The sequence below is a fragment of the Gopherus flavomarginatus genome, chromosome 1 (genome assembly GCF_025201925.1).
Source record: "Gopherus flavomarginatus isolate rGopFla2 chromosome 1, rGopFla2.mat.asm, whole genome shotgun sequence".
NCBI classification, from domain to species: Eukaryota; Metazoa; Chordata; order Testudines; family Testudinidae; genus Gopherus; species Gopherus flavomarginatus.
In genome coordinates, this window is record NC_066617.1 from 269,891,568 (window position 1) to 269,908,100 (window position 16,533).

A 16,533-nucleotide genomic window follows, 5' to 3' on the forward strand; every position below is an offset into this window, starting at 1 on the left:
ATTAGGATAAGCGGCTGGCACGCCGAGATGGTTTGTTTATCTCAAGCGTCTGCAGGCACAGAGGTAAACCTAAGTAAACAAAATGTCCCAGCGTGCCAGCTGCTTACCCTAATGGGCTGGGACAGCAACTGGTGGGGAAATTATTTTTTGGGGGGAGAAGCTGGGGGTCAGGAGATTAACCCCCGTGACCACCCCCCACATGACGCCACCTCTAGCCTAGGACCCTCACACTCTCCCCATTCCATCCCTTCCCACCTTAAATGGGGAGGGCCAGGGGAGGATGTCTCTGGTCTGGCTGGAGTTGCTCTGGCAGGCCGTGCAGTGCAGCCACAGCCTGCTCCGGTGGGCTGGGCGGCACGGCGCGACAGCAGCATGCCAGCCCCAGAGCTGCAGCTCCTTCGGAGGCTAGGGGGAGAGCAGTGTGGCCAGAAGCGGAGAGACTCTGACCCCGCCTCTTCCCTTCTGGTTCTGCTGGCTGTGCTGCCTCTCCTTGCTCCCTCTGTTGGGGGGAGGGGCTGTGTCCCACCTCTCCCTCTCTATACCCGTTCATAAGCCAGCCCCATTCTCTAGTGCTTCCCTTTTTTACTAAAAACATTTGGCTTATGAACGAGTATATATGGTATTAACCAACAAGGAACCCCTTACCAAACTACCAGGCAAGGCTGTTCTAGTGTGGAATTTAATTGAGTGCTAGTGGCTCCAGGTTCTACAAATCTCATTATGGATATGCGGGCAGTACCCCCTCTATGCCCCCAGGCCTGCTCGGGGATCTTGACAAGAAGTCAGAGTCACAGCCCATTCCCCTCATCCACACTGGAGGTAGGAGAGATGGGAGCCAGGCTGCACGAGGCATGGATCCCTTCACTCTGCAAAGTTGTGCTTGAGGCCCATGCCCAAGAAGCACATTGAGTTAAGAACCTCATATAGGACTGTTTCTTAATTCCCTTTTCCCTCCCCACCCACTGGAACCAGCCAGAATTGCAATATATGTAATATAAATCCCTAAATCAAACTGCTTGGATGTTTGATGGAAGGTGGAAAAAACCCCACATAGTCTTTCGCCATGTAGGGAAAAAAAATTCCTTCCAGACTAGGTGACCAGACAGCAAATGTGAAAAATCGAGATGGGAGGTGGGGGTAATAGGAGCTATATAAGAAAAAGACCCCAAAATTGGGACTGTCCCTACAAAATCGGGACATCTGGTCACTCTATTCCAGACCCCAAATAAAATTTGGCCAGCAGCATAGCCCCTTAAGGATCTAGTATACTAAGAGGGGATGGGGTGGGGCTGGAACAAAGCCAAAATGGCTACAGGCCAGCCATGGGCAGAAACAGTGGTTTGAGCATTGGCTTGCTAAATCCATGGTTGTGAGTTCAGTCCTTGAGGGGGCCATTTAGGGAACTGGGATGAAAATCTGTCTGGGAATTGGTCCTGCTTTGAGCACGGGTTGGACTAGATGACCTCCTGAGGTCCTTTCCAACCCTGATATTCTGTGATTCCTCACCCTGCCTCTGCAGTTGGGAGCCAGGCAGTGGGTCTGTCCTGATCTAGTCATTCAATGGCAATCAGAGTGTGTGGGTCCGACTCAGACCCTGTTAGAGCCAAGCCACTCCCTCCCCTCTCCTGGAAGGGAAGAGGAGGGAAGACCAGTGAAAGCCCAAATTTCTGCCTCCATTCCCCACCCAAGGGAGGGGCAGCAACTCAGAGAGCCAATGAGCCAGCATCCATGATCACCTCTAAACTAACAAAATAATTTGGAAAATGCAGTGAATGCCTAGCACATTGGGGTGGGGGAGGGAGGACACCCAATTTTGGTTTCAAGTTCCCAAAAGTTTATTATAAATAAAAATTAGTGTAAAAATAAATATTTTAACATAATATATAAATACCTTGATGGTGGCTCTCTTTATGATGAACATGGCAGCTTTCTGACATGAACACTTGTCTTCTTTGATTGGTCTTCTACTGAGAAAACTGGTTATTTCAAGCACAGTTTCTTCTTTAGCATGTTTATGAAGCATCTTTGAGGTGGCTTTTAAAAAAAAAAAGAAAGTCAAATATTTTACCTTAATTGGTCACTTATTAGTTAAAAAATTTGTGTATAGTTGTAATCTGTAGTTTTATTGCCTGTATATTTGGATCAAGGAGAACAGAATTAAATTTGGTGTTGGTCCTGTTTGAGCAGGGGATTGGACTATATGACCTCCTGAGGTCTCTTCCAACCCTAATATTCTATGATTCTATGCATGATTTCCAGTTTATTAGTGTAATTTTGTGTCATGGAATCCATGTCTTGACTTCAGTTTAATTTTGTGGGAAGCGTGTCTAGATTTTCAAAGAAGCCCACGAGAGTTAGGCACCCAGAGCCCATTTAAATTCAATGGGAGGTAGACATGAATAGGTTAAGTCCGCATAATGGCTCCCAGTGATTAGTAAACAGTTTTTGTATATTAACAAAAGCACTTTTTCATCTAAGTTTTGTTGCTAAATTGTGAGTCTGTTTCTTATTTCCAGAATTCTTACACTGGGACTGGGATTTCTTATTATCCCTTTTCTTCCTGCAAGTAACCTGTTCTTCCGAGTAGGATTTGTTGTTGCAGAGAGAGTCATCTACCTCCCCAGTATTGGCTATTGTATGCTACTTACGTATGGATTTAGTCTATTGAGCAAACAAACTAAGAAAAAGGTACTAACTAACGGTCAATAAAACTGATGACCAAAACTAGTGGAGGAACTTTAATACAATGATGATTAACCTATATCTCCTTTCTTCAAGAAAATGCTTGCTGCCGCTGTACTAGGAATCTTGTTGATCAATGTGCTGCGCTGTGTTATCCGCAGTAACCAGTGGAGGTCTGAAGAACAGCTTTTTAGGAGTGCTCTGTCAGTGTGCCCTCTTAATGCTAAAGTAAGTTGGTCACACTCACCTTTTATTTAGTTTTTTAATGTTCCACATGGTGTATACATTGCAGTACAGCATCTGATGTACAGTGCTAGCCTAGTGAAAGCACAGCCTAAAATAGACATCTAAATTATAATGTCATAGTCAACTTCTCAGCCAGTGCAAGTTACAGTACTTTAATTCAAAACTGAAAAAGATGAAAATAAATTGACTTCAATGCAGACATCCAGTCAAATAAGAAATGACCAAATACTTAAATACATAACTAGTACCATCCATTGAAATAGTTGCATACAAAAGTGACTCTTTTCTGCAGCAGTCTCATAATCTGTGTAAAAAGAAAAATTAAACCATAAAAGTGTATTCAACTGATTTGCTGTCTTGTATTTTTAGAATCCTATTTTTGTCTCCTTCAGTGGCATTAGTACGTTTCTGCTTTTTCTCCTGTTAGCTGTGCTGCCTCTACAGGGCTATGGGAGAATGAACTGAATCACTCATCTCAACAGAACTGCCGAGTTTATGAGTGAGATCCTCACTCCTGCTCCTTGACATCCATTAAAATGGCCAGAATGATGAAAAGGAGCCCAAAATCTTCCATTGTGGACAGGGAATGACTTCCCCTTGTGGCAGGCACTGCAGAAAAGTGCCAAAGGCTGCCTTCAGAGAATCCCCTGGCAACCCCTGACTTAGGGGGAATGCTAGGGGCGAAGCTGGAGGGGACTTGTCAGTGGTGGGCACTGGGGGCCTACAGGGCAGGCCTGAGAGGCTGCCATAACTTAGACAGATCCCCATGGCTATCTAGGTTTTGTTCTAGGCCTCTTTAGCTCCTGGAGCAACCCAGTATCAGGAAGGTTCAAAGGTGGCTAAAAGCCACGGTAAGCCCTCCACATCCTTGGGCTGCAAGTTCTGTGCTGCCGCTCTAAGAGGTGCAGGGAAGAATATCACCATTTAATACTAGCATTGATGCACAAACCAGAAAGAAAAAGCTTGAATTTTGACCTCAAGTTGAGTTCTAGAACTGGCAGCGAGGAAGAATATTCACCATCTCCTTATTTGTAAACTATTACATTTTTGCCATTTCTCTTTGAAGTATAGCTGCAGTTTAAATTTCATTCACCTTTTGCAAGTCCAAGCTGAGATTTCCATTGGGCAGCATCCCTGTAGAAAAATATCTTATCAGCTTACATAATTTCAGAGCTCTGTAGTCTAGAGCAGTGCCTTAGAAAATGTGGATCAGGACCCCGAGGCCTTGTGGCGTTTAAATGAAATATTTGAACTTTCTTATTTAAAAAAATGTAATAAATATTCAACTTGGAGAAGCGAAAAATATACAAATTAATTACATAGAGCTATAAAGGGGTCACCTTTAAAAAGGACATTTTGCCAACATTTACAACAAGGTGGGGTTACCTCACCTACCACTATTTCCTTATCTCAGTAAATGGAAAAAAAAACCAAACAAACACGTGTATCTGAGGTTCTGTTGTGTGGTAACTAGGCAACCTTTTGCCTTGCCCATTTATTGAGGCATTACTCTCACTTGCCTGTATGGTTTGGCAGTAACAATCCCAGACCCATGCAAATGCGTTGACAAAAAAATACTATCTGCTAGTCAAGGATTTGGAGTATTTTTCTCTCTCCAATCCCACCCCTAACTCCCTGGTGGTAGTTGCTGTCAGTGAAAGAAATAGGCAGTATCATTCCAGGACTATGCCTTCTGATAAATAACATAGGTACTTGGACCTTACAGGCCACAAGAGCTATTCCTTGGCTGGTCTCCAGTTTAGAGTTGTGAACTATCAGGCCTTGATGTGTGGTGGGCTCACTCATCCTTGAAGCACCCCTTTGTGTTGGCATGGGATGTTGCTGCAGTCTTTGACTTCAGTACCTCCTGCTGACTTCCTGCTTCTGAATCCAGTGGCCCAGTCCTCTGGCCATGTCACAAAGTTCAGACCACTTCCAGAGTATCATGAACAAGTGCAAATGTATATGGATAATTCTCCTGCCCCTTTGGGCTGCTGAAGTCATCTCCTTGTACTCCTGTTTTAGGGCTTCCTTTGCAGGAGTGTATGTGACCCCTGTAGGGGACTTGCCCCCATTATCTCTGTTACCCTAACACTGGGCTTCTCTCAGCCAGAGGTACCTGTCTCTTCTGCAGTCTCTCCCCTCAGTTGAGCTTCTTCAATCTACTTATTTTGTGGCTTAGCTCTGCTCCCTCTGGGTGGGAGCCAAGTAATTATTCACCTGCTCCCTCCAGAGCTGCAGAACATGACTAATTGGGTGCATTCACTCGCCTTGCAGGTGATGGGGATTAAGCTCATCACATCATGGCAAAATATGACTTCACAAATTACATTACATTTTCACATTTCACTGAGCATTTGTCTCAAAACCAGAGGGAGCAGTTACAAGCCGTCTTCCCAGAAGGCCAGGTAATCATGAAGGCTTCCTTTCAGATTTCTCTCAATGTGGCACATACATACAGCTTCACATTCGATGGCAACTGCTGTAATCATGCATTACGTGTCATGGCTGCAATCTTCTGGCCTTGCCAGGGAGATATAAAATACCATGGAGAACCTTCCTTTTGAAAGGTTTAAGCTTTTCAATGATGCCATGAATGGTTCCCTCTGCTCACTTGAAGACTCTAGGGTGACTGTGTGATCTCTTGTCATCTGTATACCTGAAACAAAAAGAAAATACAGCACGTTGCAGACAGCACAGTGATCCCACCCAGTTGACTACCAAACCTCCCTCAGACTGACTGAACCAACCACATTTCCCAAGAAGGGTCACCATTTACAGTAAACTCTGTTGGCGACCTCTTCCAAGTGACCTTTTTGACTTTCTGGTCAAAGGTCATGAACCACCCTTTAATCTGGATCCTATGCTGCACCAACCCATCCTGTGAAGAACGACACCTCTCCTATTTCCTACTTTCCTGGGTGCTTATCAACTTGGACAGATGGATCCTAGAAGCGGTTTTGACAGGCTATTCCATCCAGTTCAGCTCCATGCCTCCTTTCCATCCACCTCCCCTTGTCCTTTTTCAGGGACTGTTCTCATGAGGGCTTCTTAAGGCAGGAGTACAATCTCCCCTTCTAAAGTCCATCAAATCCATTCCACCAGACTTTCCTGGAAGAGGATTCTACTCCGGGTACTTCCTGGTTCCCAAGAAAAGAGGGAGATGGAGACCAATTTTGGATCTATGGACTTTTGAACTCCTTTGTCCTCACACAGTGATCTAGGATGGTAACTCAGGCAGTGATCATTCCATTTTAGTTCCAGGGGACTGGTTAGTTACCCTCTACCTCCAAGATCATACTTTCATGTAGGTATGAACCCTTCCCACAAATGCTTCCTACAATTTGTTGTTGGCAAGCATCACTTACCATACCGGGTCCTACCCTTTGGCCTTTCAGTCTCCTAGAGGGTATTCACAAAGGTCTTCTCGGCCATTGCATGAGAATAATTCATCACTTGAGAATAATTGTCTTTCCCTATGTGGATGACAGGTTCCTCAAGGTTCACACCTTCCTCACCATACAGTCAGCAGCCAACAAGGCCCTATTTGTCTCTGCCTTAAGGTGGAGAAGTCTACTCCAATACTAGTACAATGCACTAATTAGACTACACAACTGCCAGAGCAAACCTGCCTTCAGGGAGGTTTGCTGCAATATCCAGCCTCATTTCCAGGCTACAGCAGAGCCCACAAACCACATCAACGGCCTGCTTTCAACACCTGGGTCATATGGCATCCTTCACATTTGTAACAACCTATGCAGGTCTGCACACTCAGCTGTCTCAGGTCTGTCTACACTCCCAACAAGCACAAACTGTCTCAAATCCCTCAACTGGTGGAAGGATCCACAGAATGTCTGTGGGGGAGTTCCATTCTCACGTCCCTCCCTCATAAAGATTATCGGCACGTATGCCTCCCTGTTGGAGCACTAATTTTCAAGAGTTCACTGCTCAGGGCAAACAGACTCACAAGAGGTGTCCCCTATATCAACGTTCTCAAACTCAGAGCAGTCCATATTGTTTGTTTCCACTTTCTATCCAACATCAGAGGTCACTCAGTCAGACTAATGCTAGACAACAGGGCAGCAATATACTATACAAATTGTTGAGGAGGACCAAGATCGCAGTCCTTATGTGCAGAGTACATAAAGCTATGGAATTGGTGCCTATCTCACCACACAGAAATTTATCTTCCGGGACTACACAACATTTTAGCAGACTCCTTGAAGAGGTATTTCAGTCAAGACCACAAGTGGGTGTTGAACAACGCAGTCTTTCAGGAAATCTGTCTCACCTGGGGCTCCCCAGAGCTAGATCTCTTTGCAACACCATCCAATATGAAATGCTGGCACTTTTGCTCGAAGGGAAGGCACAGTCGGAACTTGCTGAGATGCACCCTCCTCATCCCTTGGCCTCGCCTCCTGCCATACACTTATCCCCAATGACCTGGCTCCTCAAGGTCCAGAACAGAAATGAAGGAGGTTGGTGATCATTTTTATAGCACCATCGTGACCTGGGCACGTATGGTTCCCTGATCTGCTCCACCTGTCTCTGTGACCACCTCTTCACCTCCCTCTGACAGCAGACCTCCTGACCCATCCCAAACTTTCATTGCTTTACCTCAGGGCTTGACTCCTTGATGCTCTTAGGCATAGTACAGGAGTGTTCTCCCAAGAGTCAGACAGTACTACTGAATAGTAGAAAACCCACCACAAGGAAAAATTACTTAGAAAAATGGAAGCATTTCTAAGCCTGGTGTGCCCAATGGTCCACGTCTCCTCTGGAGTCTCTCCTTACAGTCCTTATTACCTGCTAAATTTAAAAAGCCATGGGTTTGTCACTGAACTCTGTTAAGGTTCATCTAACTGCCATTACAGCTTTTTACCCCCTCAATCAAAGGGTTTTCAGTTTTCGCTCATTCTACCATGATGAGATTCCTTAAGCGTTTATTTAACCTTTTTACTTATGTAAGGGAAGGTACTCTGCTTGGGATCTTAATTTAAGTCCTTAGCGCCTTAAGGGGAAAAAAATGTTTTAAACTCTTGGGGAATTTTTTGTTTCTTCATCTGTCCTTCAGAATCTCGTTCCCTGTAGCCATCTGCCTCTGGGGGAAGGGTAGGATTGCTAGGAACACTTACGGCTGATCCACCCTATACGGTGTTCTATCCTATTAAGGCGACTCTGTCTCCACCCTTATTTCCTACCTAAAGCTCTTCTGACTTCCACATCAATTGCCAGTGTTTTACCCAAGTGTCACACCTCCAGAGAGGAAGGCATTTTTCATGATCTGGATGAAAGCAGGGCTCTTGCTTCTACCTTCATAGGCGTAGGCCCTTCAGGGATTCTCTGATTGTTTCTTTTGCAGAAAGATACTAAGGACGTCTGATTTCCACACAAAGATTATTGAAATTGTTTTTGGGGATGCATTCTGGCATGCTATGTAGCTTTGGTGGTACATTCCCCACCTAGCGCTGACTGCCCATTCCACTAGGGTTTAATCCATCTGTGTTCAATCGCCCTACTGGAGAACATACCTATCTTGGACACTTGCAAGGCTGCCACCTGGTCAGTAGTGCACACATTTTCCCAACACTGTGCTATCATGTATGCTTCCACTGACCTGGCTTTTGGCAGTACTGTCTTCAATATGCTCTACACTTGCCTCCTCAGCACCGTTATCTGTATTGAGGCAGTGCTCCAGAATCTGCTCACATGGAGCATCCATAGGGACAATAACTTGAAGGAGAGATTACTTACTTGTACAGAAAGTGGAGTTCCTTGAGATGTTTTGCCCCTATGCGTGCTCTACTACCTGCTCTCTTTCCCCTCTCCTCTGGAGTCCTTGACTCTGGACTTCGTGGTTGAGAAGGACCCGGACTGACCCCTCCCTATAATTGCTCTCATTCCAGAGTATGAGAATATGAAGGGTCCAGACACTGCTGCCAAAATCTCTGATTAAAAGTGCATGGGTGTGGTGCCCACATCCTCACATGGAGCTACCGTAGGGACAAACATTTTGAAGAACTCCAGTTACTGTATGAGTAAGTAACTTCTCCTTATTGCTGTTCACTTTATCGGGATATTAAACCACCTCTCTCCCCCCTGAGCATTTGAGTCTGGGCTGCAAATTATTCTCTTTACAGATTAAAAAAAAAACCTCTTTTGGAAATGCTCAAATTGCAGACAATTTTAAGTTATGAATGTCTTGTTACTTTAGAAAACCACAAGCTGTTTCTTTCCTTTTAAGCAAAACTATAGCAATCTACACAACACTGGTACCATGAACAATTCTTATTTCTGAAGTTTTCTCTAATAAGTACTCTAAATAAAACATGTAGTTCTGCAACAACACAGCCATTAAAGAGGTAGAAAATATTTACCCCTTTTTGCCTTTCAGAGGATAAATGTCTGGCTGCAAGAATCATTTTAAACTAGTCCCAGAATTTTAACAGTTTACACACTGCAAATTCTTTCCCTGTTGCTGGATTGTCTTTAGAAAACTCTAATTATTAAAAAAAAAAAAAGAATTGCAATGAATTTATTTATTTATTAGTAACACTTTCAAAATAATGAACAAGGAAGGTTTTTTTGTTATTCCCAAATAGCCAGTGGCTTCATAAAGTCTGTTAATGGAGTAGTTTAGATGGCAGTTAAGGGACAGCTGGTTTCCATGTGTATTCGGCATCCAAAATTGGTTCGCCTTGGCTCTCAATGCATGCCTGTGTCTTTCATCTGTTTTCATGTGGTTGCTGACAGAAACGCTCTCAGAAGCATCTCTAGGATAGTCTCTGGCATTCTGCCTCTCCCTTTGTCCATGCAACTATTGGATGGTGGTTGTGCTTAATCTGTACCTCCCAGGATTCTGCCTCCACTTCATACTGTTTCATCCTCTTCTACAGTGACACCTAGGCTATTCATCACACTAACCTCTAGAATTTCACCTCAGAACATCTACTGTCACCCCGGTATTGCCACAAACAGCTATCATATAGCTTGTAGCTCTTCTGCTTTTTCAATGCAGATATGAATTTCATTTTAGAGTTTCTAGTAATCTGGAGACTGTTTGGAACCCTTTTCTGAAAAAGTGGTGGTCCTGCATGCTCAGCATTGCCTGCTGCCTTTCTCTCCCATTTTCTCCAAATGTGTACATTGTTTGCCTTTTCTGTTTCTTTTGTTTGCCTTCTGTTGAGACAGCCTTCTCTGGTGCTGAAACTGACGCTGTTTGAAGCACTAAGCTATGGAACTTGTTGCCCAAAGGCTGACTCCCAGATCCCTTCTGCTACACTCTGTTGTCTCTCTCTGGCCACACTCAAAGCCTGCCTCATTTTGTTTACATGATCAGCAACCGTTTATCTCAGCCATCCAATTCCTTCGCCACTTTCTTAGCACTGTCTAGCATGGTTTTGTCATTGTATTTTGACACATTCCTTTCTACTTCTGCTCTGAAAGACATGGTAGTTTATATCTCATTTTCTTAAAGGAAGAGCTTTTTTTTTTATTACTTTAATACAAGTCAGACTTTCTCACTATTCAAATTAAATAAAAATATATTTTAGAAGTGTTTTTATTTCTAATTTGTTTAACTTCTTATATAAGTAAGAACAGGTTGTTAAGATGGTTGGAATCTATACTAGCTTCCTTAAGATTAATTTATTTTAAACTTTCTTCTTGTTTTTTGTAACAGTGAACTATTTCTAAGCAGTTCCAAAGCCTCCATCACCATGTGGTCTAAGTGGCAGTTTTCAGAACTGTATGTTGCTGTACAGTGTTTCCAATCTTAGTAGTTTCGTTGTAGGAAAAACTTCAAATTGAAGTCCCAGTGCCTGAAATCAGGTGATTATATGAGAATCTCATATAATCAGGTGATTATATGAAAATTTCATTTTTAAAAAGCCACTAACTTCCTAATCCTCATGGATGCAGAGAAAAGCTTGAAAATATGAAACTTAACAGTCCAAAAAGCAAATAAAAGAATTCACCATTTATTATTTCTTTAAATCTCACGTTTTCATGCCAAATCTCATGATTTTTGAACACTTGGGTTGACAATAGTGCATAATGTCTGTTATCCAACCAGGTCAGACCCTGTTTTATGCATTTTTAAAGCATTTACAAAATATAAAAATAACAACTTTTAATGTTAAAACATCACGAGCAGGTTAGACCCTGTCAGAAGTTGAATCTCATTCTTCCTGCGTCAGAATTAAACTATTGCTTGGATAATCTTAACCATTGCATATACAAGAAAAGAGTAACTGAATGGAATAACACTAAAAACATCCTGTATTCTAGAGGCTGATAAGAGGCTTAGCTTGCTATGCTTCAAAGCAATACTGTATAGTTCAAAATCATAGTGGTGTGTGTTGTATGGAACCTAATAGAATTTAATAGAATGTGTCACACCCATACCATAAATGTTCTAAAGCACAAAATAAGTATGTTAAAGCAATTCAAAAAAAAAGTCCATAATATGCTTGCTCTGTCAGATAAAAAAATCCTTTCTCCTCAGCTATCTCAGATGATATATTGCTTGATATATATTGCCATGTGATATATAATCTCTCAGAATGGAATATCAGTCCCCCTGTTCTATGTTGTGCACATTCCAAAAGTAAAATGAAAGACAAACCAAATTAGATATGTGGGTTGTCATCACTTGCAAGGTCCAAATCACTCCACTTCTTGAAAACACTATGCAAATATTGTTATATCAGTTTTGTGATACGTAACGGAGAACGCAGCTATGTACTTGGTGTTTAGTTTATGCTAAAATTATACTTGTAAAATGCAAGCTATGATAACACTGAATATGTACAGCAGAGAACTAATTTTCTGTACCTTACTAAAAGGGCTGGCACTATTTCTCTTCAGGTCAGCACAAGATTTATAACTAACTGTTTAAAGATTTATTGAGCTGATGTAGAGAGGATCCCTTTTATTGACTCTTTGATTTTCTTGTCTTTGCTACGCATGAAAGAAAAACAGACTGTCCATGTTGTACAGAATAATTACAAACATGGCCATGGAGTTTGACACAATTGATGTTTAGATGTCTAACTTTCTCATATATGTGGGCACAGTCATGTTGTTAAATCTCTAGAAGACATTAATTGCAGATGGAAAAAGGGAACCTGGGATAAGTCCAGGACTTAAACTGGGTCATTTTGTCTTGTATATTATTTAGAAAATGTTTGACAAAAGGAGTTGGGCTGAAATTTTGAGCAGAAGCATCTGTATTCTTACTGCTGAAACTTCAAAACTTAGGGCTAGTCTACACTACCACACACATCTGGTGATGACGTGCTATGCTGATGGGAGAGCGCTCTCCCGTTGGAGTAATAACTCTACCTCAATGAGAAGCGGAAGCTAACACAGCACAGTGTAGACACCACATTTAGTTGATGTAATTTATGTCGCTTGGGGGCGGGGGGCTTTTTCACACCCCTGAGCGACGTAAATTACATAGACTTAAGCAGTAGTGTAGACAAGCCCTAAGAGTCATATTCATAGATTCCAACACCAGAAGGGACCATTGTGATCATCTAATGACTTCCTATATAATCCAGGCCATAGAATTTCTCTCAAATAATTCCTTTTAAATTAGAACATAGCTTTTTAAAAAAACATCTGGTCTGGAATAAAAAATTTCCAGTGATGGAGAATCCACAACAATCCGTGATAAACTGTTTAATGGTTAATTAGCCTCGCTTGTAAATTTGATTTATTTCTAGTTTAAATTTGTGTAGTTTCAACTTCTAGCCATTGGCTCTTGTCATACCTTTGTCTGTTAGAATGAAGAGCCCATTGTCAATATTTTTGTTCCCCATGTTAGTACTTGTAGACTGTAATCAACACCTCCTAACTGTCTTTGTTAAGTTAAATAGATAGACTCAAAGAGCTCAGTCACTGTAAGGCATGTTTTCTAATCCCTTAATCATTCTCATGGCTCTTTTCTGAACCCTCTTCTATTTATAAACATCCTTCTTCAATTCTGGACACTAGAACTGGACACAGTATTCTGGCAGCAGTTGCCCAAGTGCCAAATACAGAAGTAAATAACTTCTCTAATCCTACGGAGTTTCCAATTTATGCATTTTGGCCACAGTGTGACACTGGGAATTCATCTTTGTGACTCTAAAATCTTGTACTCTGATTTCAGTTGTCTCCTTTATATTCATATTTGTTTACAGGGTGATTGGAAACAACCTCGAAGAAAGGGAAAGCATCACAGACTTTATAAAACTACAGTAAAGAACAAAATTGTCAGACACACAGATGAACATAATTTGTTGGGGAAGAGTCAACATGGTTTTGGTAAAGGGAAATCATGCCTCACCCATCTACTAGAATTCTTTGAGGGTGTCAACACGCATGTGGACAAAGGGGATCCAGTGGATATAGTGTATTTAGATTTTCAGAAAGCCTTTGACAAGCTCCCTCACCAAAGGCTCTTAAGCAAAGTAAGCAGTCATGTGATAAGAGGGACAGTCTCTCATGGATCGGTAACTGGTTAAAAGATAGGAAACAAAGGGTAGGAATAAATGGTCAGTTTTCAGAATGGAGAGGTAAATATTGGTATCCTCCAACGGTCTGTACGGGGACCAGTCTGATTCAACATACTCATAAATGATCTGGAAAAAGGGGTAAATAGTGAGGTGGCAAAATTTGGAGATAATACAAAGCTACTCAAGATAGTTAAGTACCAGGCAGACTGCAAAGAGCTACAAAAGGATCTCTCAAAACTGTGTGACTGGGCAACAAAGTGGCAGATGAAATTCAGTGTTGATAAATGCAAAGTAATGCACATTGGAAAACATAATCCCAACTATACCTATAAAATGATGGGGTCTAAATTAGCTGTTACCACTCAAGAAAGAGATCTTGGAGTTATTGGGGAAGTTCTCTGACAACATCCACTCAGTGTAGCGGCAGTCAAATATGCAAACAATGTTGGGAATCATTAAGAAAGGGATAGATAATAAGACAGAAAATATCATATTGCCTCTATATAAATCCGTAGTACACCCACATCTTGAATACTGTGTGCAGATGTGATCGCCCCATCTCAAAAAAGATATATTGGAATTGGAAAAGGTTCAGAAAAGGGCAACAAAAATGATTAGGGATATGGAATGGCTGCTATATGAGGAGAAATTAATAAGACGGGGACTTTTCAGCTTGGAAAAAAGATGACCAATGGATATGATAGAGGTCTAAAATCATGACTGGTGTGGAGAAAGTAAATAAGGAAGTGTTATTTATGCCTCATAACACAAGAACTAGGAGTCACCAAATGAAGTTAACAGGCAGCAGGTTTTTAAAAAAAAAAGTATTTTTTTCCACACAACGCACAGTCAACCTGTGGAACTCCTTGCCAGAGGATGTTGTGAAGGCCAAGACTATAACAGGCTTCAAAAAAGAACTAAATATATTCATGGAGGATAGGTCCATCAAAGGCTATTAGCCAGGATGGGCAGGGATGGTTTCCCTAGCCTCTGTTTGCCAGAAGCTGGGAATGGGCGATAGGGGATGGATCACTTGATAATTACCTGTTCTGTTCATTCCCTCTGGGGCACCTGGAGTTGGCCACTGTTGGAAGACACGATACTAGGCTAGATGGACCTTTGGTCTGACCCAGTATGGCCATTCTTGTGTTTATTTAGAATATAAATAAAGTGTTCCCTTTAATATCAGATTTGATCATTGATTTTCTTTCACAACTGAAAGATGGTTGTACTCATGAGCAGACATTACTTTGTTGGAGAGGGAATAAAATGTACTATACCATGTAACCAGTGTTCCAACTGAAGGCTTGTGTGAGTTTTTAAAAAAAAATAAAATTGTCATATTCCCACTTTTACTGCCCCTAGTTGAAAAAACAGAGGAATCGGTTGGACAAAAACGTTGCTTTTGTGTAGGGGAATAACATTGTTTCTCTCGAGCATTGTGTTTCAAGCACTGCTTATCAATCTACTGTAGAACAGTATTCTGTTACATTGCCTGCTTGATAATTGTTTTTATTGATTTCCTAATCCCACTGGTATATTATGCAAAGACAACTATATAGGGTCAGATCTTTGGCTAGTATAAATTGGGGAAGCTCCATTAGCTTCAGTGGAGCCATGCTGGCCTATATCAGCTGAGGGTCTGCTGTACAGTATCTCTAAAATACTACAGTGCATTTTTAGATTACACCTTTCCAGTCACCCAGCTCTTAGAGAGCACTGTGCTGTTACACAACTGTAAGGAATTTTCCTCTTAACGCTATTAATATAAGATAATTACCTGTTAAGACTGGTAAAGAAGTGTGTGGGCATAATATAATAGGTCATTTCCAGTTAACATCTTCCTTTTAATACTGATTTGACAATGAAATGCTACACAGCCCATAAATGTTTAAACAGGAAACAAAAGTGCTCTTCTGGAGCACGTGTGCATATTGCCACTGAAGGCAGTTTTGTTTCTCAAGGCAGAATTTAAAATATTATAGTCTAATTATTAAAGGACAGATTTTTTTCCTGGCCTTCACCCAGGTGCACAGTGGGTAGGGAACAGTATCAGGAGCTCCCCTTGAGTAGCAAACCAAGTGGAATTGCATCTCTTCTGCTCAGTGGAAGGCGGGTATTACTCTGTTCTTACTCCCCTCGGAGGACACAAGGGGGCCAGGAAGCTGGTCCATGGGTCTCTTGTGTAATGGCTAGTGGAGCTGACTGGCTGGCTACATGGCAGAAGTAAGCTGCACTTCATCAGTGTCTCTGTGTGTGTGAGCCTGTTGGTGGTCTTGCTGCCCTTTGAAATGGGCTATCCCTACATGGCGCAATCTAGCGGTTAATCTGGCTGGAAAATAGCTTCCCATTAATGTACCTCTATTTCCCCCATCCTCAAAGGGATAAGCTCACAGAAAGTGATGTGACTTCATTACAATATCAGGAAGCAAAGAGACTTGCTAATCATAGCTGGTGTAATCCCAGCCAGGTGCAGCCCTAGAATAGCTGCCAGCAACTGGCGCCCTAGACGAACCATGCAGTCGGCACCTCCAAACCCCAAGGGCAGATCTAGGCTGAGATTTTGGGGAAACTGGGAAACATTTTGTCCCTTTTTTTCCTTTTCATTTTTTTAAGCACTTTTTTTTTAAACAGAATTTTAATTAGTTGGTTTGTCTGTCCATCCATCTGTCCAATCAATGTTTCTGAGATCAGTTAAAGTAGAGACATGAAATTTTCAGATTTGTACACGACAGATGATATTTCAGTCCGATTTCAAATAAAAATGCATTAAAAATGTTATTTTTATTACAAATACAAAATCATCCATTACGCTCTCCTGCTTTAACTGCCATTACCACCACATTCAATATAGAAACAAATAAGAAAACTCTTCAATGAACTTTTATCTGTATTTACAAAACACTCAAAATAGAAAACACTCAGTGCTCTTAAAACATGACTTTTCTTGCTTTAAGTTTTTAAAATTCAGGCACTAGTTCTTTTAGATCCAGTTTTCCAGCTATTTCATGCTCTATTGACATTGTGGCAAGTCCGACAAGTCTCTTTTGCACCATTGTTGAATGCAGATAACGTTTTTATCAATTTTAACTTTGAGAAGCTA

The 16,533-nt window shown here is 41.7% G+C and overlaps 1 protein-coding gene across 3 annotated transcripts in view; it reads left to right on the top strand.

Annotated features, from left to right (window-relative positions):
• TMTC4 (transmembrane O-mannosyltransferase targeting cadherins 4) overlaps positions 1 to 16,533 on the top strand; it is a 74,687-nt gene that overhangs the window by 41,209 nt on the left and 16,945 nt on the right. For all 3 annotated transcript variants that reach the window (XR_007773748.1, XM_050948389.1, XM_050948390.1), the window contains exons 10-11: positions 2,517 to 2,688; positions 2,779 to 2,910. Coding sequence is in view for 2 of the 3 variants with exons in the window: in XM_050948389.1 (XP_050804346.1) it covers positions 2,517 to 2,688; positions 2,779 to 2,910 (304 nt within the window). In the remaining variant the exon portion in view is untranslated. The remainder of the gene's footprint in view (positions 1 to 2,516; positions 2,689 to 2,778; positions 2,911 to 16,533) is intronic.